The 25,762-nt window shown below is 43.0% G+C and overlaps 1 protein-coding gene across 4 annotated transcripts in view; it reads left to right on the forward strand.

Annotated features, from left to right (window-relative positions):
• ebf3b (EBF transcription factor 3b) overlaps positions 1-19,029 on the forward strand; it is a 68,753-nt gene extending 49,724 nt beyond the window's left edge. For 2 of the 4 annotated variants that reach the window (XM_059359135.1, XM_059359136.1), the window contains exons 11-16: positions 9,450-9,538; positions 14,561-14,626; positions 14,837-15,008; positions 15,394-15,579; positions 15,999-16,166; positions 17,348-19,029. In XM_059359135.1, the coding sequence (XP_059215118.1) occupies positions 9,450-9,538; positions 14,561-14,626; positions 14,837-15,008; positions 15,394-15,579; positions 15,999-16,166; positions 17,348-17,379 (713 nt within the window). In that variant the 3' untranslated portion in view covers positions 17,380-19,029. The remainder of the gene's footprint in view (positions 1-9,449; positions 9,539-14,560; positions 14,627-14,836; positions 15,009-15,393; positions 15,580-15,998; positions 16,167-17,347) is intronic. The other 2 variants (XM_059359137.1, XM_059359138.1) reach the window with 1 other exon arrangement.
• Positions 19,030-25,762: the final 6,733 nt, after the last annotated feature.

Genomic DNA, 25,762 nt, shown 5'->3' on the forward strand with positions numbered 1-25,762 from the left:
GAAAGTCACGAATAGACAGGTCCGGCTCCTCTGCTCTGCTATTCCCTGTGTGGCTCACCCTGATTGTACAAGGGTTGACGCTTGAGAGAATGAAACCGTTAAAGAGAGCAGAATGCATAACGCTACAATTAGGTACCACTGATTCCATATGTACTGTAATTGCTAGGTGAAAGGATGTTAGCTACTTCTCCCAGACATTAAAATGTGAATGGGCTGATGCATCGAGCGCAAGAGAGTGGATCTTGTATTTAAGAGCGGAACAGCTCATTTCAAACCATAGCTTTCTCTTCTGTGTTACAGCACTTGAAAAAAATTGCACTACAAGAGCAAATAGGTTCGAAATGACCTCAAGTTACAATAGCAAATTACATGGGCTGAAAAGGGCATGTAGTGTCACAGTGCTGTCTCAAAAGGCACAGAATGTTCCGGTGTCATATTGGAGAGCAACATGTGCATATCAAAGGTCTAGTTATCAAAGCATATGGCTTCAAGCGTGACTTGAGAGCACGGCTTGAGAGGAGTGCCTTTTTAGATTTTTTTTTTTTTTTTTTTTCATGTTGACTCTTCTTGCACCACCACCCTAATTGTGGAGATTTAACTCGCTCAATTTAAGAAATTATCACAAATTACCAAGAGTCAACACAGAAGAGACTGCAGCCAATTCGAACAGCGGAGGGACACGTCCTCACTCGGGTTAGTACCCTGGAACGGCTCCAAAACTCACAATCCATTCTCAGAAAGAGAGCACCCTGTAATGTATGTCAAATAATCCTGTTGGCATCGACTATTGAATGTTTAAAACACTAATGAGACAAACAGACATACTATATAAAACTTTAGTAGGCTGTAGTTTACTGACTGCTTCAAGGAGCTTATATCTGTACTTTAATTGGCACATTTTTAAAAGAAAGACATTTTACAGTCTATACCTTTTACCTTCTAACAAAATGTTGTCCCTTGGAGCTTGCTAGCCTGTCCTCTGTCTAATCCATGTATTGGTTATCCATTGGTCCAACTGTCAGCAAGGTTGTAGAAAATCAAAAGGAGAAACTCCTGGCCGTACCTGAGGTCAATGCTGCATTATACTTTACACTTTATTAAGCACTGCAAACAGTACGTGCTAGTTTGATTTCTTAAAAAAAAGTCTGTATTTTCTGCCTCATTTGCAGCATCTTAACCTTTTCACTGCAGAGTGTATGAAAGAGTAAATCATAAATAAAAACTTTGAACGCACAATTCATCCAATTTAAGCTCCTAATTGCATCAGAGCTTTTGGTTTTCTATCTTGGCCAAGTTTCCACGAGTGCTCCCCTCCAGGGGCGACGATGCAGGCCCTTGGTAATATGGTTCTGCAAGCAGTCCTAACACACTCAGCCACTATTTATCCTAATCAGTGACATCCACATAACCAGGATTGCTTAAAATGAACCCCTTCCGCGCCCCAGAAAACGCACATTTACCGGGACCCCATTTGTCATGGGTAAATTGAGGGTCAGTAAACTTCGCCTGTATCCTCCAGTGGGGATCCAGGACATGCATCATAACGTTAGGAGAGAATGATTGGCGAAGGCGAGCTGTCACACATTTGTCAGGGGGAAGGGAACATTATTTGCTAATTTCCCAAGCTGGGCACTGACAGGGTGCTTCGTCTTCAGACCTTTGGTGACCAGCATGGCTTCTCAGCTATTAGTACAAGTCAAGTGTTTTTTCTTTTTTTCCCTCACTGTAAAGCGGCAGTAATAAGAGCCATCCGTTCGACCTCACAAGATCGCAGCACACTGGGTGAAGGATTTTGGATGGAGTGGGTGCCCCATACAGTGAGCTACTCTTGCCAGGCCTTAGTTGAGGCCAGACAGCCTTGAGGGCTGATGGATCACAAACTTTCCTCGTCAAGGTGACGCTATCGACTCCACTGCACCAAAATCTGACAAAATGGGTATGAGGCAGTCATTCATCAACATAAGGACAAAGGGGTCATGTGTGCTTCACTCAATACTGGTGGAGATCAAGAAATGTCAGCCCTGTACGGGAAGGGAAAGGAAGATGTTCATAGTGCAGAAGTAAAGCCTCTTTTTAGTTAAGACAATTTCTTACTTTATGAATGTTAAAAAAATCACAATATTCTAATTATGTCTTCAGATGCATGTAAAATAGATGTCCACAGTGCCTGAATTGGGACAAAAAAAGTTGTGAGTACCCTTATTTAGCTGTTTCACAGCATGATCATCGCTTATGTCTTAAATATATTTATAAATGTGCTTATGAAACAAGGAATTATTCCATTAAGACTTAAATTAAAGGGGTGCTTAATTTCTGATTTCACATAGAATTGCTTGGTTTCTCCCAATAAATCATGTAACCTATTTTAGTATAAATGTCAACCTATGAATAATACTCTAAATAAAAATAAGGGTACTCAAAAATCAGAAGTGCCAGTACTGGTGAAAACTGTCCCATTTCAGCCACTGGACGTGTAACAAATCAGACATATAAATAGTGATATCCAGCTCTTAAATCCAAAATTAAACTCCCTTCCTGTTCCACTCTTAGAAAGGGAAACAAATGTTAAGCAGTCTTGGACCCTCCTTTCAAAAAAAAAAAAAAAAAATTAAATAAACAAACACAGACGTCTTTATCTGAGCACATCAGATAGGGCCTTGTGCTGTTCGGACTGTGAATCGGGCCTATCCTTATGTCTCCTCTCCGCCCTGCCGTCACTTTGAAGTCTCAGAAGCTGATCAGATGGACAGCTTCCTTTTCATTTCCTGTCCTGCAGGGTTGGGTTTGGAACTCAGTTGGTTACTGGTCAGTGATGGGGTGTGGCCTGCAGCAAAGATATGCTATAATCAAAGGCATTAAAGGAGGTATGTAAACAAATCCGCTGTAGAGGAAGGCTCGCAAACATGCCAAATGCTTCATATAAGCACTGTATATTTAAAATTCCTAAATCTACACAGCATATCAGATTTGAAACCATTTTTAAATTATCCGCATATTCCTTTTTTTTATAAATTCACCCTGCATGAACTCGCTGCAAGTAAGGATGAAATAGGCATTTATAAATGTCATCACCACAGTCAAGTGGGTTGTAACCAGTTGGCACAACAGTTTTAGCATGTGTCAAAGCATGTTATCCACTAGCCATATCCCCATACCTGCCTGTCTCATTACAACTCTGGTATTTAGCACCAGCTCCACAGGAGTGGAGCAGACACTCGTTGCCAAGTTAGATGGGCCTGGTTTGAAGGCCTTGTGAGCTTGTGTTGAGCGCGACAAGGTTCCACGGAGGAAGGTCCTTGTGTCCAATTAGAGGGCTGACGTGACACGTGCTCGCTATCCCCCACTGTCAGGCAGCTTGTCAGGTAGGCTTTGAGAAGCACACTGTGGCATTATTCCACAGCGTGTTATCAGCAAGTGACCTGTGAAATCCAGCTCCAGGAAATTGATTGAAATAAGTACTTGCAGTTGAGCATGTATTTTTTCCCCATTACACCTCTCCGTGAAATGTATTGTGGGTATCTTTCAAGAGAAAAATGAAAGTATGGCTGTGTGTTTTTTTCCCCTCTCCTCTCAGTAAGGATGGTATTCATTGATTTAATTTTAATTGGACCCACTTTTTGTCCCACAGTATCGTTAGAGGTCTGTTTTGTAATGGCTCTTAAAATGGATTGTCCTCAGTAAGTCACAGCATCAGTCCTCTGCCACAGGAAAGATAGACGGAGGGGGGCTCTGATAGACTAGGATCTTTCCCCTCCTCCTCCCTTCTCTACCTCCTCTTCTTGCCCCATTTTCAGTATGATCCACACCCAACGGGCTTTAAAAGAACTCCACACCCCCCTCCTCCTCCGCTGCCGCATTTTGATTGAAATTCATCGGCAAGTTTATTGAGAAATGAATGAGGGAGGCAGCAAGGTATTGACTTTGAGAGGAAAACACAACTCATCTTGAATGAGGGGGAAAACGCGGCCGTAATTTAGCCGTCATCGATCTGTGCCCCGTCCATGTATTGATCTTCATTTTACAATATTAATTTGCGCTTGCAATCAGCTGTGAAGGGAACCCATTTGATTTCTGTTGGCCGGTAATGTGTGAAAGTCCGCCGGCGTCCTTAGAGAAGTGGCACACATACTTTAGATGTCATCTAAGAGGATTGAACAGGTGTCTTTGGCCCTTTCTAATAATACAGATGATATGAAGGGAGTCTGAAATTATGGATGTGCAATCTGTAACATTGCTCCCTTTTAACCGTGTTAATTACATTTTATCTGTTGCAGGAGCAATATCTGCTGGAGACTGTAACTGTCTAGTTTTTTTCATCTGTATTGGCTCAAAGTTCATGAAATTTCAATGAACATTGATCTGTCTCCATTGATTTATCTTAACTGCAGATCTTTGAAATTTTAATTTCCTGTTCATCTTGAGACTGCTGGAGATGGAATCACTCAGTGGTAACTGGCTGCAGTGGATGGAGATGATATGGTCAGTGGTAAAACAGATGAGGTTTGCTTTGCGTGGGTTTGCTGTGAAAATTCCAATTTGGCTTGGTTTGTTGTTGTTGTTTTTTTTTTTTTAAAGATGGTCTCTACATCTGCATGTGTGTTTTCTATTTTCTCAATACTGGAACATATCTACTGTGGAGCAGCAGCATGACTTCTGCCTTCTACCTTCTCTGTATTCAATTTTTAACTCCTTACAGTAACACCGAGAGGATATTCACACTTTAAATGTCTCCAGTAGACGCTGCCGAACATCAGGGAGACAAGGTCATTATGTGTGTTGATGCTGTTTTAAACTACATCCATCTAACAGACCGCAGGTGCCTAAAAGGCTTCAGTTAGACTGTTTGACAAGTCACAAATGCAATAACACTTGAATGAACTTCTGCCTGTGCTGTTTATCTGTCTCCCCCTTTCCAACTCCCACTCCACCTCTAATTTGTGTTAAGGGGAAAGAAAAAAATAACTGCTCAATGGTGTAGGAGGAGTGGAGATAAGCTCGAAGCAGTTAAGTATAATTAGCGAAAGTAATAGCTGGCAAATGGCAACAAGGCTAGGTTTTTATCTCCTGGAAAGATAGAGTTATCGTAATAAGCTGTAATGGCTGGCAGGAATGCTAGTACTCTGTGCAAGCTTCCATTCAGGCTCATAGACTTAACAAGGAACAATTTCCCTTAAATTTACTGCTTTGCTCAAACATTTCCCCATGTTTATACCCAGATACTGTAAGTCAATACATGTGTTCAATCCACTTCCATATAGACCGAGGGCCCACAGTAGTGTATTGCCATGTAAGCACTTCTGGCTGCCAACGTCGGCCATGTTACACTGTTCCTGTAGAGCGGTTACTCATGTCCTATTTCTAGAGAACATGGAGAAGGAGCAGCAGACCACACTCAGATGCCATGTACGCGCCATCCACTCTACATTTTAAGTGAAGTGGCTAGCTGGGGTGGCTAAAGGGGGCTCTCAGAGAAAATGTGTTTTAGTAGCATGAAAGGACGGCAAGATTAAGGCGTCAGATCAAAATAAGATTGGGAAGTGAACATTCCAGGCAGAGGAATTCCACTGAAGCCCTGCCATGAGCACTTGTGCGCATGCGCCATATTCAAAATTGGAAATGATATGGTCACAGCTGCACACCGAGTCATGCATTCCATTTCTTCATATTCTGAAACATGATCATTCGCTCTCTAGAGTGAGAAAATTACTGAAATATTCATAAAAAATTGCATCTCAAACCTCCATGTGGAAGTCTCTTTCTTTGTAAAGAAATCATGTTTCTTCCAATCATTCTTTTAGTTATCAGCTGTTAAATTGGAAACATATTTTCTGTCACTTTGTTGTCTCATTACTTTTGTTAAATCAACTCTAAAATAAAAACCCCAGAAACAAATCTACGAACAATTATATCTCTGTATACGTACTGCGAGCAGGGAAAAAGATATAAGCGATGTAATTGAACAAAGCATGCAACCTGTCTACATCTGAGCAGAAAATGAGGGAAAATGAAAATTCTATTAGTCCATAATGTTTCCCTCGCAGCCCCCTCCCCTCCCATGTGCTCTTCATCTCTCCTGCAAAGTATTCAAATGCAAGCCCTGCCTTACATCCCCGTGTCTCTTTTTCTCTAATTATCCATGAGGTCAGTAAGCAAAATGGGGAAGAAGCCAGGAGATCAATACAAATTATCCCTGAGCAAACCAGTGCTGACAGTTTGAATTGCAGCATATGTTTACCCAAAATCAGGCAATTTATCTTAATATCAGGCGAGTAATGCAGCAGGGGTGAGAGGTCACACAATCTCTCCACCTCATAATTACCCGCCTCTAAAACAGGAAAGTGGTATTGATTGGCCGCGAGCCGGGAAGCGGGCGTGACTGGAACGTGCCAGCGACCCCCCCACCCTCCCCACCAGCCCCCTATCATACCCCCCCCACCTTTCTCGGTCCCTCCTCCCCTCGGCTAGACTCCCCACCCAGAGCAGGATTTATTGGATGTGTGTGGAGGGTTTCATGTTTCCTTGCAGCGACTGAGACCCCTTACAGGAGGGGTAAGGGAGGGGGGAGCACGCTCCTTCCACACCCTCACCCCCACCTCTTTCACCATATTGTGTTGGAAGGACGAGGAGGGCCAAACTAATTTTGGCATGCATGGAGTCATACAAGGGCATCGCAAAGCGGATAGATTTGCCGGTTATATCTTTAGACAAGAGTAAAGTTTACGACAGAGTGTGAAGTCGGAACATAATGATGTGCCAAAGATTAAAAAAGACATAGGGTGAAGAGGGGGGAGTAAAAGAGGGGGAAAGGCTGCTGTCAATGTGTGTGGTGTAAGAAAAAGTAAGAAGAGCAGTCCCAATGACTCTTGTAAAAGCTCAGCAGATGAAAGAAAATCTTTGCCCAGAAGAAAAAATGTGCGGAGCGATGCGATGAATACACACATAACACATTTATTGTCCGGATTGAATATAAGTGCTCAGTATATATCATCAGCAGCTCTTACAGGATTATTGACATTGTCTGTCTGCACCAGTGTACATGCTATGACTACAAAACTGTCAACTCATCAACTGACAGCACCGTTTAGCGCTAATGCAAGTCTCCATCAGCTGTCAAAAGCATTTGCATGAAATCAATAGCAGATGGCGGTCTGTGTCACCAATTTCATTACGCCGGGGTTGTTACAAAGATCATCTCCATGATAGATGAGATGGCGACATGTCGACATGTGGAGATCATGCCTGATGCTCGGGCTGAGACTGCCGCCGTGTTTAAAACCCACACCGGGACAAGTTAAAATGTAATTTTTCAACACATTTAAAATTCCTCCATATGTAGGCGTTTAATACTGTGTATAAACTGTAAAAACTGCTGATACAATTCAGTTTAAAGTGTTCTTTAAGGGTACAGGATACCCTACCCTCCAAATCACATTCATCATAATTCTTAGGTCCGCATTTACAGTGGGGCATCATTATCATTGGAAAGGCACATCAAACAGAACACCTCTCCCAACCTAGGTCTCGTCCTGTACTGTACGTCTCTCCGGCTGTGTTCCCAGCATGCCTGGCGGGTTGTGTAGGCCCCAGCTGAGGCAGAGGACAGGAGAGCGTGATGTATCACCCTGAGAGAGCCCACTGACAGCCTCTGATGATGGATGGCCTGATTATGGAGTGCTTTTTACACATACACAATTTACATCACACTGAGCAGCGGGGTCTGGCAGGGCTGCCGTGCACATACACTCTCAGCCGGGCACGTGCACTCACTCACACACACACACACACGCATATGCCTGCTCTTGTGTGTGTATACTTATGTGCGGGACTGCCAGAGTGCATAGATAAGAAAGGGGGTGGAAATAACAAAAGAAAGGGGGCAAATTCCTTGCTACAGCCTTGTCATGTACGATCAATACGGCAGATCAATCCTTTATTAAGGAGAAGATGGCGTTCCCCCACATTCCGAAGCAGACCTTTGTCGTTTCGGGACGCATGATGACATGTCAAATCAGATTTCCAGCAGTGTATGTTGTTGTGGCGTGGGGTTTATTCAGGTGTGCCCGGCCAATAGGGCTGAATACCACTGTATTTGCAAGCTAGATCCTTGCTATCGATTAGCACCTCACATTGTCCATGCTTGAACACATAATTGCTCCATTTGATCACGGTCGAGCTGGCAATTACTGTATTCAGGTTTTGGCACAAGTGGTGCATGTGTTTTCGATTGTATGTGTGTGTGTTAGTACATGACTGCTGTATGTATGCGTGAGTAGGTACAGTATGTGTGTGAGCATGCTCGCATGTGTATTTAGATGTGAGGGAACAAAAGAAAGAGTGAGACACATGAACGTTCATTTTCCTGCCGTGACTCCCCGGCTCGTGCTTCAGTGGCCCTGCCTGCCTGCTTGTGTATATGTGTGTGTGTGTGTGTGCGGTGGGGGGGGGTTCGCTTGCTTTCACATTCTCTGGTGTTCAGCAGGTTCAGCGAGCTGTGCGGTGTTAATGCTGAAATTACATGCTGAGTAATGAGTGATGGGCCAAATTACAGGCTGAACAATGAATAGAGGCAGGCAGCTCTTATTAGTCTCCATAGAAAGCCATTGATTTATGAAGCGCCTTGCTCGGCGGAGTTACTCTCCTGAAAATGATATCTACATTGAGAAGTGATGTTCTCTATTAAGTCGTTCCTTCCCCCTTTACACTGCTCTCCTCCTTTCCTCCCCTCCTTCTCTCCTCTGCCCTCCCTCCCGCCCTCGCCGTGTCCTGCCTATGAGTGTGCACATGATTGTTTAGAATCAGGCGGAGCTGTAAGGAAGCCTTCAATTACCCATTAGGACTGTCAGACATAAAACGCCCTGCTCTCACCAAAGTCTGGGTTATGATTCATTTACTTTGTGCCTCTGATTCATCGCCCAATATGCCTCATGCCCCAGATTACTATTTGAGGGGTGGGAGAGATTAATGGCTCCATGGGATCTGCTGCCGTATTTCACGGGCCCAGTGTTGCAGTACAGTTGGTGCAGAAGGGTGAAATGACAGCAACTTACACTAGATCAATGTGTGGACAGCCTTTCACAGATTATTAAAGCTCGGTTAGATTAAAAGACCCCTGCTATGTAGTTTGCTGTAGTCAATATTCTCAAGCAGATAAAAAGAGGGAGGGTCCCTCTGAAGGATTCTCAGACTGATGTAGGTCATCACGGCTGTTAATGGAATAACACTTGGTGACACAAGTGTCAGAGGAGCCTGTGTCAGTTTCCATCACTTACCCCCCCTGGATGTTTCATAAAACATCTTCTCACCCCTGAGGTCTCTTTGAAATTAGGCATTCTGAAATGACTTTTGTTCTGTAAACTCCAACAGATTTCTCAATTAGTTTCTTCCTGTTCTCTGGCAAAATTAGCCCTGATATGGTTTTCATTTTCATCTTCCCTTTTCCTGTGTTTCAGCCCTGAATGAGCCAACCATCGACTATGGTTTCCAGAGGCTGCAGAAGGTCATCCCCAGACACCCCGGCGACCCCGAGAGGTTACCAAAGGTCAGTACAGTGTCTCTGCAGCACAGGAAAACACACAGCCGCAATGAGGCAGCGCTGTCTGTGTTATAATGCCTTAATACTCTGAATGTGACAAATAAACAAAACAGCATTACCATCAAGGCAGAGCACTGTGACCCCAAACCGTAACAGCTTTGCCTCACATGTGTGGCTTACCCCACTAACCAGCGTGGTAATGGTATTGGTTTTGTGTGTGGAGAGAGGCGTAAAACTCTCTGTGTGGTAAAATAGCTCAATCAGGCGTTTTCCTCTCCAGTAGTCTGTGGAGATGGTAATCTGGTCAGAAACGACGTCTGCACCCTCATTACCCCACTCATGTTTTCCTTTCATTTTCTGCAGCTCGATTTGGTTTAATCTTTTGTTTACAGAACCCTGTGCCGTAAACCCCCTAGTCTTACTGCAGCTAATAGACAAAGACTGCATGTTATTATGCTTTGGCTTTCTTATTGTTTTCTTTTGAACCTGGGTGAAGGAGTTGAAAGCCACATCAGTTTTAGACGCACCGGTGTGGCACATAAATAGGCTGCCATATTGAAAAGACCTGAGCATGAAAACTAAGGTGCTTGTTTTTTTTTTTTTCTTTCTTATTTCCCCCTCCCCTGCAGAAACTCTTTGATTCTTTTAGTCTTTTCATTCCCTTTGATTCAGTTACTCTCTCCATTTCCTATTGATAAAATCTATCTGTGTGTTTTCACTAATTGCCACCCTGCCAGTAACCATTTCGTTGAGTGACGTTCCAGATGTGTCAAGTGTAATAATATAACTGATTAGTACATTCAAAAGCCCTTGGCATGTGGTAAAGTGGTGGCCACCTCAGAGTTTTAATAATACTGTAAAACCTTTAAAGACCTTATCTATTAAATCCCAGCATGCACCACAGCAATATCATTAACGTCCAACGGACAATTTAATAAAGAACAGACTGTGTGGTAGCTGTAGACGTTTGACCAAAGCAATGTGGAGAAATGGAACATCACAGCTAGTCCCTGGTTCAGTATATGAAGTGTTTCAATTAGACTCAGTCCCTGTGGAGACAGGAAACAACACCTAGACATGAAATGTTACTCTAATTTCAACTGTAAACGTAGACCAAAAGGTAAAGTACACTTACCTTTAATATCCACATGGCTTTGTCTATCTCCGCAGGCCTCACTGGTCAATCCAACTGCACTGTTTCAATTTATAAAGTCACAGTGTCTTTGTGAAAACGGCAGAACAAAGAGAGCAACAATGTTAAACACAGCTTTATTACATAGAAACCTTTACTTCTTTTCCTTGAATACAAAGCGTTGTTGGCTGCGAGACAGATTTTGACACTGGACCCAAGATTAGTTTCCTGGGTGTGCATATACTTAATATAGCACGGTCTCCCGGCCTTTGCATGAAACAATCACAGAGTGAGATGAAACCCTGCACTTCCAATAAACAACATAAATATTTGATTTGCTCTCTAATGGACCCAAATATGGGGTTCAGGGGGCATGTAAATGATCCCACCAAGTGATTCGTCATTGTTAAGCTTGCCATCTGAGGGTCAGCTCACGGGGTCAAAAGCACATTCCCAATAAAACAGCCCGCGGCGGGCTGACGCTTGCATGTACATTTGGAATGAGAACAGAAACAGCATATAGAGAACAGCCATTACAGGGTGCAGGTGAGGTAGGGAGACTCTATAAAAAGAAGATAAAGCTGGAGGACGCGCGGTGTGCATTAGCAGAAAGGCAAATCGACACCAAGTCCACTCACCGCCTCTCTACCCCCCCTCCCATGACTTCACCCTCCAGTTGATAATATTACTGCGCTATATTGATTTCCACCAGCCTTCTCCCTGGGACCAGTAAGACACGTGGTAATTGTAAGGAGACAGAAAGCCAATATGGGAGTGCTCATGGATAGCAAGGGATGCACGCTAATATTGTTGCTACACAGAGAAAAAAAGGGGGGAAGCTGCCTCTGATTGAAGTTTACCTCGTAATTCTAAGACAACATCGTAGATGACAGTCTGACCCTGTGGGAGGAGTGGAGATATAAAAATTCAATGCAAAGTCCAGGGTGAATATGAAAGTAATAAGTGTGAGCAGTCAAGTGATGAGAAAGGAGATTGGTTTGCGGGCATCGCGTTAAGTGAAGAGAGACTTTGGAATTCACCCTCCTTTTTAAGATCTTGTTATAAAACAATTTTCTATTCATAATATAAAAAAGACAATTTATAATACCATTTTGTGCCCTCTGGCAGTAATGGACAAATAGACTGGATATCACATTATATCACACTCAATTTCTCTCTTCTGTAACAAATTAGATTCATTATGAAATTAAAAGTGGAAACTCAATATTGTTTTATTATTAAGCTGATTGCTTTGGATTCCTTTCTTTCCTCCCAAAATGAGCATAAGCCCATTCTTTTCCAATTCTTTGTGTAATCCACAAGGAGAAAATATTACAAATGTGTTCATGTCAAGCAATTACCCATGTATTTAAATGAATCTCTCTTCCTGTGCTCTTTGAAGTACCTTCATCTAATGGCCCTATGCTTCTAAATGCATTCATTACCTCAGGCTAGAGCTAACAGAGTAATTGCCTTACAGTTTTATAATGGCATTAGCACTCCAAGCTACATAACCTAGGCCCTCTTTTATTAACTGTGATAATATAAATACAACATCCATGTTAATCTAGTGCTTGAAGAATCACGTTCGGGCCGTTTTAGACCACTTCTCCCTATTGTTAGATATTCTTTATAACACTTCATTTGTTATGGCTTCCTCTCATATTTTCTCGGCAATAACAAAAAAGGGGGGGGGGGGGGGGGGGGGGGCTCTAAATCTTAGGTGATCTGTCATCTGAGCAGCTCCATTTAAACAGTTGTTGAACACGAGACCTTTATGCAAAGCAAAGGCAAACAATAGCAGAAATCTGTCACGCGTTTGTCACAGAACAACAGAAATCATTTGAGGCCTTTAATTGTTTCAATTTAACATGGTGTGTTCTGATATGTCTCCATGACAAGAAAGCCAATTACACTTATGCTGGAGTAGTATTGAGATTTACATGGAAATGCCCTCAGAACACTATTCCGTGTTAATCGTATTCACAGCGTGAGCTGATATGCATGAAAGCGTCTCGTCAGAAGAAAACAAACTTCTTCCTTGATTGGGTGCAGCACTTCTCATCATCCTCGGATATGACTAGGTTGCACTTAAGCATAGCCTTGCGAGTCAGCTTGGTTAGTTAAGACACCACGCGGTAAACGACAGATTAAGGATGAGAGGCAATATCGTTTTCTCTCCTCCTTTTTCCAAGCTGTCCTTATGTCAGTGCTGCAAAGTACCATATGGACAAGGAGGGAGAGGACGTTTTACAGAGAATGAAACATGGCTTGCGAACGCGACAGTCTTAATTGCTTTAATTGTTGTTTAAAATTGAGAGCCATGTAGGAGATCTTGAAATATGATAGAATAGATTATTGGTAATTATTAACTGCAGACAAAAAGAAAGAAAACCACTTTATCTCACTCAGCAAGAGAGAGAGAAATCTGTTCTGCCTGATGAGAACACATCAAGACAGCTGGTCCTCTCATTTAGTCTACCTGCCTCACGACAACCATAATTCTTTATTTGTATGCAAACTAGATGCATGCAACGTTGAGCATACACACCAATTTCAGAGGTAAATGCCCATTCTAAGAGCCACCCATCCGGTAACTTGGGGTGGATTAAGCGATATGTTTCTATAAGAGAGCATGGCATACGCTGGAAGTGGCTTCTACAGTGATTCATCTTGATAAATCAAGGACTGTGGTAGATATGCTCCTCAGGATGAAAGGGCCCATACACACACTCCGTACACACTACATACGCTGTGCCTTGGAAATGCAGGCCAAGTCTTGGAGGCCGCTGTTTGAAGGCGCGAAGGCTGTGTTTACATTCATTTACGGCAGCTGCCGTCTTAATCCCACACTGCTATTGCCAAGTGATGGAACACTTCAGACAAATTACCGAGGCCCGCAAAAGAAAACACAGCGAATGTGGGAAGAAAACAAGCGCCATCTGAGATGTTTCTGGTGACAGATTTGCATTGCTTTTAACCAGGGTTCTAACAGCACAGTCGACAAATCTCTGCTCTACAGCAGGTGACAACAAGCGAGCATTTTAAAAACACACGCAACAGTCATGTCTGCAACTTGCCTTTGTCAGATTAAATGCACTCTAAAAGGAGAAGAGGGTTTTCATAGAGCATATTGCCTTCTGTATTATAGAAAACAAAGAGAGCGGTCTGGTTGCTTGAGAGGGATTTAATTGTAAGTGCTGAATTCAAAGAGCAGATAAAGACGCACGAACGGGCCAAACCCCACCTAGCTGGAAGCCCGAAACAGAGTGGGGGGAACAGGATCTGGGGCCAACTCATTTTCAGTGTTAAGAGCCAAAGCAACACAGCTAATCCGCATTGTCAAGCGGGGGCAAGCATGCAGACATGGATAAGACCACATCCTGAGCATCCGTGTCCCCAAGGCACAAGCACCCAGCTCTTGCTGGATGGGAAGTCATTTGTGAAGTCCTTTGCAACAGCCAGTCAAAGAGGTTAATTGAAAAATTCCTTAATGTCATTACAACAGAACTAGATTAACCCAGAGCTAATTCACTTTATTGTTCTGAAGAGAGGGGACTCAGCGCTGAACTCCAGAGCAAACGTGAAGCCCAGAATCAGGGGTGAGGTGTTGTTTTTAAAGGACTATGCCAGTTTAATTAAGATAGGGAACATTATTCACTGCTCTGCATGGTTGGAAGGAGCAAAGTGGTAGCGCTGTATAAATGCAGCACCGGTGCCTCTTAAATCAGGGTGGCTTTTATTTAGCCGGTTGAATATGTAAACATTCTTAAAGCTCGCCACAACCCTGCTGCGTAATGTTGTTTTTGATGTTGTTTGTTACTGTACGGACCACTGGGGTCTCGACCATAATCTGTTTGGGTCTTAACATTTACTCTTTCTGTTTTCCTCATCAGGAGGTGCTACTGAAGAGGGCGGCTGATCTCGTCGAAGCCCTGTATGGAATGCCCCACAACAATCAGGTTCGTATCCACACAGCTGCTAAATAAGGAACCATTGAAAATTTACTGATAGTATAACCAAAGGGTATTTTCATCACTATATCTGGAGCAATGTAGGCTACATGCGTTGTGAGTTAACCATATAGCCATGAACCGTGCATCAAAGCAGCAGCACAGCTATAAAAAAAAACACATAAATAACAAAACCTCTGCCTTCTCTGCGCTTTTCAGGAGATCATTCTGAAGAGGGCAGCTGACATCGCCGAGGCCCTGTACAGCGTTCCCCGCAACCACAACCAGATCCCCTCTCTCGCTAACACAGCCTCCCACGGCATGATGGGAGTTAACTCCTTCAGCAGCCAGCTAGCAGTCAATGTGTCTGAGTCACAAGGGAATGACCAAGGTATGTGATTTAGGGTACCATAACTCAGTGGTTCTAAAAAGTGGGGTCCAGGGAGCTGGTGGGGGTCCTTGAGGGGTTTTCGGGGGGTTTTGAGCAATATGAAAAATACTTAAATTTCACTTTTTTCACTCATTAAAATAAGAAAATGGATAGTAATTGTGTTTTTGAACTCTGGGATCACTACCCCCATTCTCACCTGTAATATATGAGTTAAATGCCAAATGATTTTCTTATTAACATGGCATCTGCTGATATAAAATGTTAGGTCGCAGCAGTAAATTCCTGTTAGATTTACTGTAAGGAGTGCACATCTCCCTGGTAAACACTGTACAAAAGGAAAGAAATGAATGGATTTCCCTTTCTATCTCCCACCCATGTTTTTTAGTGGGCTACAGCCGGAACACCAGCAGCGTGTCCCCCCGGGGCTACATCTCCAGCAGCACCCCGCAGCAGTCGAGCTACAACTCCGTCAGCAACAGCATGAATGGCTACGGCAATGCCGGTATGAACCTGGGCGTGCCAAGCTCCCCTGGGTTCCTCAACGGATCCTCTGCCAACTCCCCATATGGAAGTGAGTAGCTTGCCACTATCGCACGCTGTAGTAGCACTAAGCTGCTGCTGATTTAATTCCAGCTCCCACATTCGTTTTCACTTCTATGAATCACTTCTGACAGGGTTATAACATTATTGATGGTGATAATATATTACTATTCATTCACGGGGGCTTGTTTAGTTTTAGTACTTCGGAGAACACACACAGAGTAGCAGGAATATTCATTTTTATGTGTATTTCACCATATGCCACCTGTATTTGTTCAACCGGACAAGATGTTGATGGTAGGGGCCTGTGAGTACTGATCGTGTATCCCCCCTGGCAGTAATACTATCCTTGCCTTACCTTAACTGCCCTCTCCCTCTCCGGCACTACTCACAGCACGTTCTCACTCTCACCCCTCCCTCCTTCCTTCTCCCTCCCTATCGTCTCTGCAGTTAAACAAAAGAGCGCCTTCGCCCCTGTGGTCCGACCCCAGGCCTCCCCACCCCCCTCCTGCACCAGCGCCAACGGCAACGGACTGCAAGGTGAGCCCCCCTCACCCCCTCATCCCTTCCCTACGGACTACTGGTCAGATACCGCTGCTCAGGCCTCTGTCCGGTTTGGTGAGGGATTAATCATTACAAATATATGCATTTTGACAGGCCAATTTACACCTTTCAGTTCACATATACACACACACACACACACACATGCACACACAAGCATAGGACTGCAAGCCTCACGTCCGTGCAAACATACATCCTTGTTGCCCTTTTATACAAATGATCCCCTCTGATGTCGCAGGAAAAGACCTTCCCCGAATTGTTTTAGTAATTATGTTTATTAGGTTTTGTGCATGTGTCATGACCAACATGATTACTTTGAAAACAAGCTTAGCCGTAGTGTGTGCCCCAAGATTAATAACATTGGGCTTAATGAAGTGGGAAATTAAAGTTCATCTTGCTACACGTTCATACTTATTAATACATGTTGTGCAGAAATTAATGAGCAATGCCTTGCCATCATCTGCGCTGGCAAACTTAAAAGCATTTCAACCATGACTCTACAAATATACTCAGAGCAATATAATAATATATCATCCCAGCACTTCACTAGTCGCCTAATTGTTAAAACGTGTGAAAGTACTGAATATATAAACTCTCAGGGTGAGGTACAGTTGCTAATGATATCCTAAGCAGATGGTCTTGGTAAAATAACGGAAGCTACCTTTGATCTTGCCTAATCTCTCTTAGATAATGACGCAGAGGCATGTGGAAGTGTAGGACTAATGCGCTGTACGGTGACGGAGAGTGGAGGATAAAGAGATGAGGGGAGGAAAGGAAGCAATAGAATCTGAGGGGAGTCTGTCTGCTACTGTAGCATTGTGGCATTGTGGGAAGTGACCGTGTTGTTGCTCTGCCGTCACCACGGCCGCGTCTCCTGGGAGTCTGGGCCACTGTTTGCCATTACCCCAACGCCAGGAGAAATATCACACATAGCAAGACTGGCATGCTGGGGGCTGAAATGTCAGAGCAGGAGGGAGGTTTTCAAACTCTCCCCCGTTAGGAGGACGTGCAGCAGCAGGCTGGCGGACACGGCAAACACTCACAGGCACATACGCAAACAGGCACATTAAGGCATACATTCACACACTTGTGCACAGTAAGATGGCACACATACACATGCACACATACACATGCATGCACACACAAATTAGAAAATGTTAATAAATGTTTTAATATTTATGTCCATACCTGTTTCAGGCAAATAAACTAATCTCTTTTTCCCTTTTTTTTTTCTCCAGCCATGTCCGGCCTGGTTGTCCCTCCAATGTAAATGCACTTTCATCATCTCAAGCACCAGTCTACACATTACCACTTCACAGGAGCACACAGCAAAAAACGCTGGTGTAATGTATAGTCAACCGCTTGTTCTGTTTTTAAAGATGAAGAGAAAAAAGATGAATGAAAAAGAAAGAAAAGATTTTTTTCTTTTAAAATGACTCGCAAAAACCTGCAGAAAAAAAGGATTTCACGAGGAACAATATTTTTTTTTTCTGTGGGGAATTTTTTTGTTTGTTTATTTTTCCCCCCCTATTTTATCGCCCTTGAAGAGGACACGGGATGATGAAGGGTTTATTTTGTATACCTGTCGGGTAGTGCTTCGGCCTTGGATATGTCCAATCAACCACACATTCAATACTGGAAGGGACTCTGTGGACTCACCATCTGGTTGTAAAGTAAAAACACTGATGTACAGTACATTTGCCAATGAACTTCAGAAATTGTTTTTTCTGTTTCAACTCTCTTTTAATAGATTCACAACAGTTGTGTGTCTTTATAATGTGACTTTTTGTATTTTTATGTGTGAGAAAAATACACAGGGGCCAAGACAGTTTGAATTTCAACTGGAAAATATATGAGATATATAATGTAGAAAATTGATCATAAAAGTACAACAAATACGAGTAAAAATGGGCGGGGCTGGGTGGGTAAGGTTGTATCATGTTTCATTCCTGCATTTTAACTTAAATTTTGTAATTTATTGTAGCTAGAAATCATCTTCAAAAGTTAAAAAAAAAATCCTCTTTGATTCAACAAGCACACTGACGTGTACAAAACACTGCTCTGTTGATGAATATGATGTACTTCCATGTCTAGAGCTTCCTTTTAAGCAAGTGTGTTTTGCCATGTTTTTCAACTTTTTTGCTAGCACTGTATATTAATGCATTCCTAGGCTACTGTGAAGTCTGTTTCTTGTTGATGAGGAGCAGTCTCCCCCTTCTAGCTCCAACTCCCTTATGTGTTTTATATGTGGTTAAAAATTGTAGACTATTGTGATATTGCCAAACTTGTGCTAAATATTTATACATCTGTCTTTTTCATGTTCTTTTAGATCAACAAAAAAACATTTAAAAAAACAAAATTAAAATCCATTGAGAATGTAGGAGTATAGTAGTTCATCGTCATATTTCTGTTCAAATACACACTTGCGCTCACTGAGGGAAATTTTGTAACATATCAACTATAAATAATGTATTTATCTCTGAAATTTTGTATATTGCTTTTCATTATGTATGTATTAATCGTCATGCCCTTAATATAGTGATGCAGCACAGATAATTCAGCCAAGAACTGTTGCCTTCATTTGTTTTCTTTTTGTATTTGATGAAATGCAATGTGCATATATTTCATGTGTATCCTCAAAAATTTGTGTTACTCCGTCAAGACTCTCTGTCCATTTTTTAAAGGGGAAGTCAAACTTCATTGTTTATTTTTATATTGATTTTAAATTATCTATACAGACCATTTTGGAGAAAACTTTGTTGGTTGTATTGTCAAATAAATTGTTTGTGACCCATATGATAGTTGTTAAGATCCAATAGAGACTAATGTGCATGAGGGACAACCTTGGAGATAAAAAAAACACTCCATTTGTGGTTGTATTTTTTTCTGTTTTGTAGAATGTATAGAAGTCATTTTTACTCACCACTTATGACTCTGCCACATAGCTTACATGTGTTTACAGGGAAGAAAATTTAAAAATGTCAACATTTGGAATGGAAACAGAAATGAATAAGTGATGTTTTATTAAAATTTTCAGTAAAAACACAATAGCTCCTCTCAACTGTGGACTTCTTCAGCTTAAAGTACAGTTTGGCTGGCAGACAAACTGACAATCAGGACAAAGAAAAAAAAAGACAGTAGAAATCTTCTGAAGACAAACCTGTGATTCGTCTGTAAGTTGTAGTGTTTAGACTTTGCCATAGAGATAACTGTTTGAAACCTGTGGAAAAGTGTAACATCCATAAAAGATGAAAACTGCTCTTCACTCATATTCTTTCAAGCAAAGCACTCTGACATTGTGACATATTCCTACTGGTCTTTGTATCAGCATATCCTGCATCTGTGGTGCTTCAAAGGTTCATTGTAGTCATTCATAAACAGTGCAAGCTTTTTATTCAAAGCACCCCAAATGGGGCTCATTCAAATCCCTCATTTCATTGCATTAAGCCACCTAGTTAATAAAGAATCAATACATTGAAAGAGCAAGGTTATCCTTTGTCTATAAGGGCTGGTATCGTTTTGAACCTCTTATAGTTTGAGCGCTGAAAGGGGGGCCACTGTGAAATCTATACTCATCAAGTGGGTCAAACAGAAGGATAGAAGTGTTTGAGGGAAGAATAGTTCTCCTTAAAAACAACTGAGCATCTTATCTGGCATCCTGAGTGGACGCGGAGAGCAGGTCACAAAATGTCAATTTCTCATCAAGGCAACATTGTCCGAGGCCACCTCTGCCTTTAATGCACAATTAAAACGACGGCAAACCTGAGTGGCAATCAGCATATCACAGCTTATTATGTCAGCCAGCATGCACGGATCTCGGCAGCAACGGGAGATAGCCCAGGAGCTGCTGATAGCGGCAAAGGACAGATGCACTCAAAAGAGCGATTTAATTTTCAGCTGCGATCGCCTTGTGCTTCAAATCATTCCCTCGATAATCCAATGTGTCTGATAACAATTGCCACACATCTGCTTCCTGACATTGCATTATCTGTTTCAGATACACAGGTTTGGATCCATCGCCTTTGCTCACTGCTGTCTCTGTTATTCAGCGACAAATTGCAGCACCAACTGTATATTTATTTAGTCTTAAATGCCAAAATAAATGAAACTGTCTCTCATCATAGAAGCAACAACCAGCAGAGAAAAAAAAGGCGCACACAAAGAAAAATTCAGAGGGTAAAAGTGCAATCAAAAAACGACAAGTTGCCAGTTTTAAGAGCCCTGAAGCCTGGCAGGCAGGCTGGAGGTACAGTATATTGTCTCAGCAGGTTTCTCTGTACCCAACGACCAGCCACTGGCTCTGCCACACCACTCAATCATTGTGAGAGCCTCTTTATTGGAGAACTCTAATGGCCACCCTCCACCATGATCTTAATGTGTGCATTAAATATTTATAAATCCTGGGTCAATAATGCCCCATAACCAGAGCCTGACAGACCCCCACCGTACCATGTGGCTGCCTCCCTCTCAAACACAGGCAAAGGTCAAGGGGTCACGCAATCAAAAGAGAGCGAGGCTCGCCACATCCATATGTTGCCACTCTTATCAAGACTTTCCTCAGTACTGGTTATCTGTCAAAGGAAAGAAATATTGAAAGCAATATCGATCTTAACTAGCCTTGTGTTGCCGAGGGCCACGCTTCAAACATCTGCTCGTGCATTGTTATATTTCAAAAAAACCTCCTCTCAATAATATAAGCCTGAGCGGTAATATTGAACATCTCTGTCTGACGCAGGCTGCCTGAGCATGACTAAAAACCGCATTATTAACAAGCATCAGCAGAGATATTTTAAAGTTGATATAAGGGCCGAACGTTTCTTAATTAGCGGGCGGGTTAATTGCGCAGCCTGGCATCTTGGTGGGTGACTCAGTAGCTTTACGTGACCACATCCAGGCTGCGCTCCTGTGCTGTTCAGGTGAAAGATTGTGCTCCAGTGATAGCACACACAAAAGAGCGACCGGACAATGAGCCAGTCAATGGAGAGCTCCAGTTGAAAGAGCCACAATGGCCGTGCATGCTGGGAATTGGGCTGGATGATATAAAGGAATGAAACCTTCATTGAGGCCATGGAGGACAAGCATTCAGAAAAGAGGTTTTGTTTGCTCTTTATCAATCTGCCGTTTCCCATGAGAAAAAACAATTCAAACTGACCTTAAAAAGAGAATATTACCTTACGCATCCACTCCCTATGTAACTCTTATTAAGGGGGCTTATACATTCACTTTTAATGGACGTTGATGTGGTAATACTATTGTTCTAATATGTGTACAGTATCGAGGCAGGCCGTAAAAAAAGGTGACCGATAGTTTATCTTGTGTGCTCGATGGGCAGTGCTGAGAAGTTCTTTTTAAGGATTTGCTCTCGGACAGACAGGATTTGTGTAACCGCTGAGTGATGTGTTTTGTGAAGGAGAAAGAGGGGAAAAAAAGCGGCAGCAACTCTAAGTTTATACATGCTGCTGTGACTCGTAAAAACTGCACAACTAGAGATCATAACTTTCAGACGACAATGAATCAAAATAGGCAAGTGTGACCTTTTTTTGTACGATTCCACATTTGAATCAAAACAGAGAATCCGACCTTTTTTTTTTTTTTTTTTTTAAACAGTCCCACATTAACGCAGTCTCCTGTCTGTGAATCGGTACATCAGATAAGACACTGCTCCCCTGCTACTGTACACTGGGAGTCAGCTTTGCAAGGAAAACTCTAGATCCTCGCAAAGATTTCCACTTCACTCGCTGCAGTCAAGGAGGATGAGCAAAGTATCCCAGTGCTTCAAAATCCATTAAACTTGTATTTGGGTGTCATTTGATACATCATCAATGTTTCAGTGCATTTCAAACCCACAAATGCAGGATTTACCCCTGGTAGAAATGCAGTATTCACTATATTTTCCTTCTATGAACTTCACTTAGTCCAAAAATTAGACTGTAAGGATCGCCTGGTCAGGGAGTGTTAGGCTACGGTGATAAAATAATATCACTTGAACTGTATTTTCTGCCACAGTCTCCACCACATAGAGCTCCTTTCATAGTACCCCTCTGTAGTGCTTTGTCCAGTAGTTCTGGATATGATATCATCTATTAATAATGTATTGGCAATGGATTACATAAAAAGGGAGCAGAAATAACATCCAATATTCATGCCCCCTGAGCTTGACTGTGTCCAATCCGTTTGGCCCATAAAACCTTAGCCCCATTTCCATATCCGCTGTGGGTCACGACAGGTCTGCCGCACAAAGGCTCACAGAGCAGCTCGACTCAGGAAAAGGGCAGTAAAAATCGGGTGGATTTCTGAACCCTTATGAAACAGCCCCCCTTTGGAAAAAAAGTGAAAAAGCCCTTTTCCGATTTCAGCGCCTGTGAAAAACCTGGTACTGTATTTCCCTCTTTAATTGTGCCACTTGAGAAATTGACGTGCCTCTGAAACATGGCATGAATCTCACAGTTATTGCAGTCCCCTTGGCAGGGAATGTTGATACAACATCTGCATGCTATAGAAAGTAATGGAAGTAGCAGAGGTGGCAGCTGCAACTCTACAGGAAGTGTGCCATTTTCAGGCAGTGCTGCTGTGAGAACCACTAACTGCCAGCCTGGTCTTGCAGGCAGCTCTGATTGCCAGGACACTATGACAAACACGCAGGGGCTGGGAGTGTTGCATCCTGGGGGATGACAGCTTCTGTTTGATTGTCAATAAGGCTCATTAGCAGAAAAAATGGAGAATGCGAAAAGAGATTAAATGGCTTGAGACAGGGTCCCCCTCATGTTTCATTACAGAGGATTTATCAGAGCTTTTATTCCATCAATTCTGAAAAAAAAAAAATCACTTATTGCTTCCCTCCAAAAAGTGAAAACTAAATTTATAATCACAAAAATCTATACATTCCAGATTTTGTGGACGCTGTTCCAACAAGTGCTAATCAAGCCCTTTAAACATCATTCACACCTTACATAAAGCTCTCTCCTGCTCTGAGCGACTCTCATCTTAAGAACAGTGGCGGATGTTTCCCTCCATCTTAGGGAGGAACGGCCAACAAAGCAGCGTGTAAGGGCCTTTCCCTGAAGAGTCCTTGTCACGCCGCGCCAAACCTCTGTGATTATCGTTGTTTTTGCAGAGAGTGTCCATGCCTGCCAATACCGCTGTTCCATAAATGAATTTGGCCCCTCGTCAACGAATTACCTAACACGCAGAACTGTGTATGTGTCACATCCAATTCCAACTCACCGGCTTTGGTGGTGTGTGTCAGCTGGAGGACTTAATCATCAATCGTCAATCATAATAAGCGAAGCACATTGATAGGGCTCCTTTTTTTTTTCCTTCAACACAGTTAAATAAAGTGTAAAGGGAGAAGTTAAAACTGACCTTGTTAAATTGGGACCACAATTTATATTCCTAATTTAGTGTATGGATTAATTAGTCTTGTGTGTGTGTATCAGTTTCCATGTGGCAGAGCTTAGGCGCTATATCCTCTCCATCAAAACCGCTGCTCACTTTCATAAGGAAACTCTGGAATGATATCTGTCAGTCTAATCTTGATGTTTTTGCTCAGAACGGGCTTTGCATATTTTTAGCTGCACACTTTTAATTAATGCTTAACGATTTACAGAGAGGAATTTTCCAACATTAGTCGCCAATCAATAAACCCTATCTCACATCATACAAAATTAATCACTATGACCTGTTATCAGGCCTTAATGCAAGCACACATGCGCACACACGCACGCACACACACACACACACACACACACACACACACACATACACACACACACGTGTAACATGCTAACTGGCAAAGCATGCATTTTGCACAAGGCTGAGGAATCTGGCTCATATTTTCCCTCTCCCTGATCCAATCCACTCCTCTCCCCCGTCATATAGATCGGAGTCTGCGGGGGCCAGAGGCGCTGACAGAGCCCAGATGCTCCCAGTCTGTCTGGGGGACTGGGGAGACTGGTGCCATGGGGTCCTGGAGCCTCTGAAGTGCCGCCCCTCCGTCAACATGACCAAGGCTAGACCTGCACTTTCTCCAGGCTGAGACACTCTCCTTACCACGCTGACAACCGCGCTGCATAGTCACAGATTGATACATGCAGGGATACAGGCAGCCCGCTCTCACGTAATGTATGGTCGTTCATCAGCCGTTCCTAATTAGAGAGCCCCAGACCAACACTTGAGTTCATAAGGTTACCATGACACACTGATACAAGGTTACTAACACACACACTCGCATGCTGATACCTCTCAGGGTTTCTGTTACTTTCTCATTTAATCCTGCTCTATCTCATCACCACTGTCCTAAACTTCATGTGGAGGGGGGGTCTCTTTGTTCTAAAGAAACAAAACAAAGCGGGGAAAAAAAGGCACCATACGAATCCTCCATCCTCCCGCTTTCTCTCTCAAAACACAAAGATCATTACAAGAGCATCAAAGTATGCCATGTTTGAAATGATATTTCTCTTTGTAGTTGTGGCGTAGCGTGGAGTGTGTTGGTATTAGATGCTGCTGTGGCAGCTGTCGTGGCTGGCTGCGTGGTGCCTCGGTGTCAGGGCCTCCGAGGCCAGGCTGTCCCGGCAGACAGGCAGAGGGGGAGGAAACCTGATAGTGCAGCCAAGCCCCAGTCTAATGTCTGTCTATCCAGCTATCTATCCCTGTGTCTATCTGTCTGACTGACTGTTGGACACTGCCTATCTGCATGCCGGATACTCCTCTGGCTCCCAAGCAGCAGTGCACTGCTTGCAGCTGAGTTAATGCGCTCCAAAAAGTTTCACTCTTATTTTTTTTTAAGTGCACAAAGTTCTTAGGGAAGAATAAAAGCAGCTATTTATGAATCACTGATGTGGCTGCGGGATTCGCTTCTGCAGGGTCCCCGCTAAGCGCATGACTCGTACCAAGGGGTGCAGGTAGTGATAACATTAGAATTATGAGGCAACATGTATGAAGAGCAAGAGATGGAAGCACAGAGTGTGTTTGTATTTGATGTGGGGGCAGAAAATTGCTCTATAATGAGGAGGGGTGCCAGGATATGAGATGGGAAGTGGGGAGTTGGAGACAGGATATAAGTTATGAGAAGGAAACTAATGTTAGGAAATGCAGAGGTTGTTGTTGTTGTGGCTGTATAAGCTAAAATGTATCTTACTACTATCGGCCATGATTAATACAGCGCAGCCGGGTCAAAACCTCGCACTATCGCTACGGATGCCACCAACCATATCCTCGCTCTTTCTGGGGCTCAAATGAGTGTGTGTCGTATGTGAGGGAGAGTGTGTGTGTGAGGGGGTTAATAAATGTTGAATCAAACGCCGCACGAGACACTCACACTCCTTAAGGGTTGCCCATTAGCGGTGTGTGGGTGCATGGGGAGTTTATCAGTGTCTGGGTGATTTATGAAGTCAGACTCAATATCATCCACTTCACCCACACACATATGGACATACACATGTGCACACACCAACACGCATGGCCACATGCTCAAACACACACACACTCTCACACGAGCACATGCACTCGTGTAGTCTCCCTCTCTCTGAAATGGAGGCAGATATTAGGCCAAAATTAAAGGTTTCACAGAGATTAACAGTGCGGATGATGAGATCGTCTCAGCCTCTTTTAATCTAATTCCTTTTTATTTCCGAGCCAGCGTGATACGGAAGTGG

The sequence above is a fragment of the Centropristis striata genome, chromosome 20, assembly GCF_030273125.1.
Source record: "Centropristis striata isolate RG_2023a ecotype Rhode Island chromosome 20, C.striata_1.0, whole genome shotgun sequence".
Lineage (NCBI taxonomy): Eukaryota > Metazoa > Chordata > Actinopteri > Perciformes > Serranidae > Centropristis > Centropristis striata.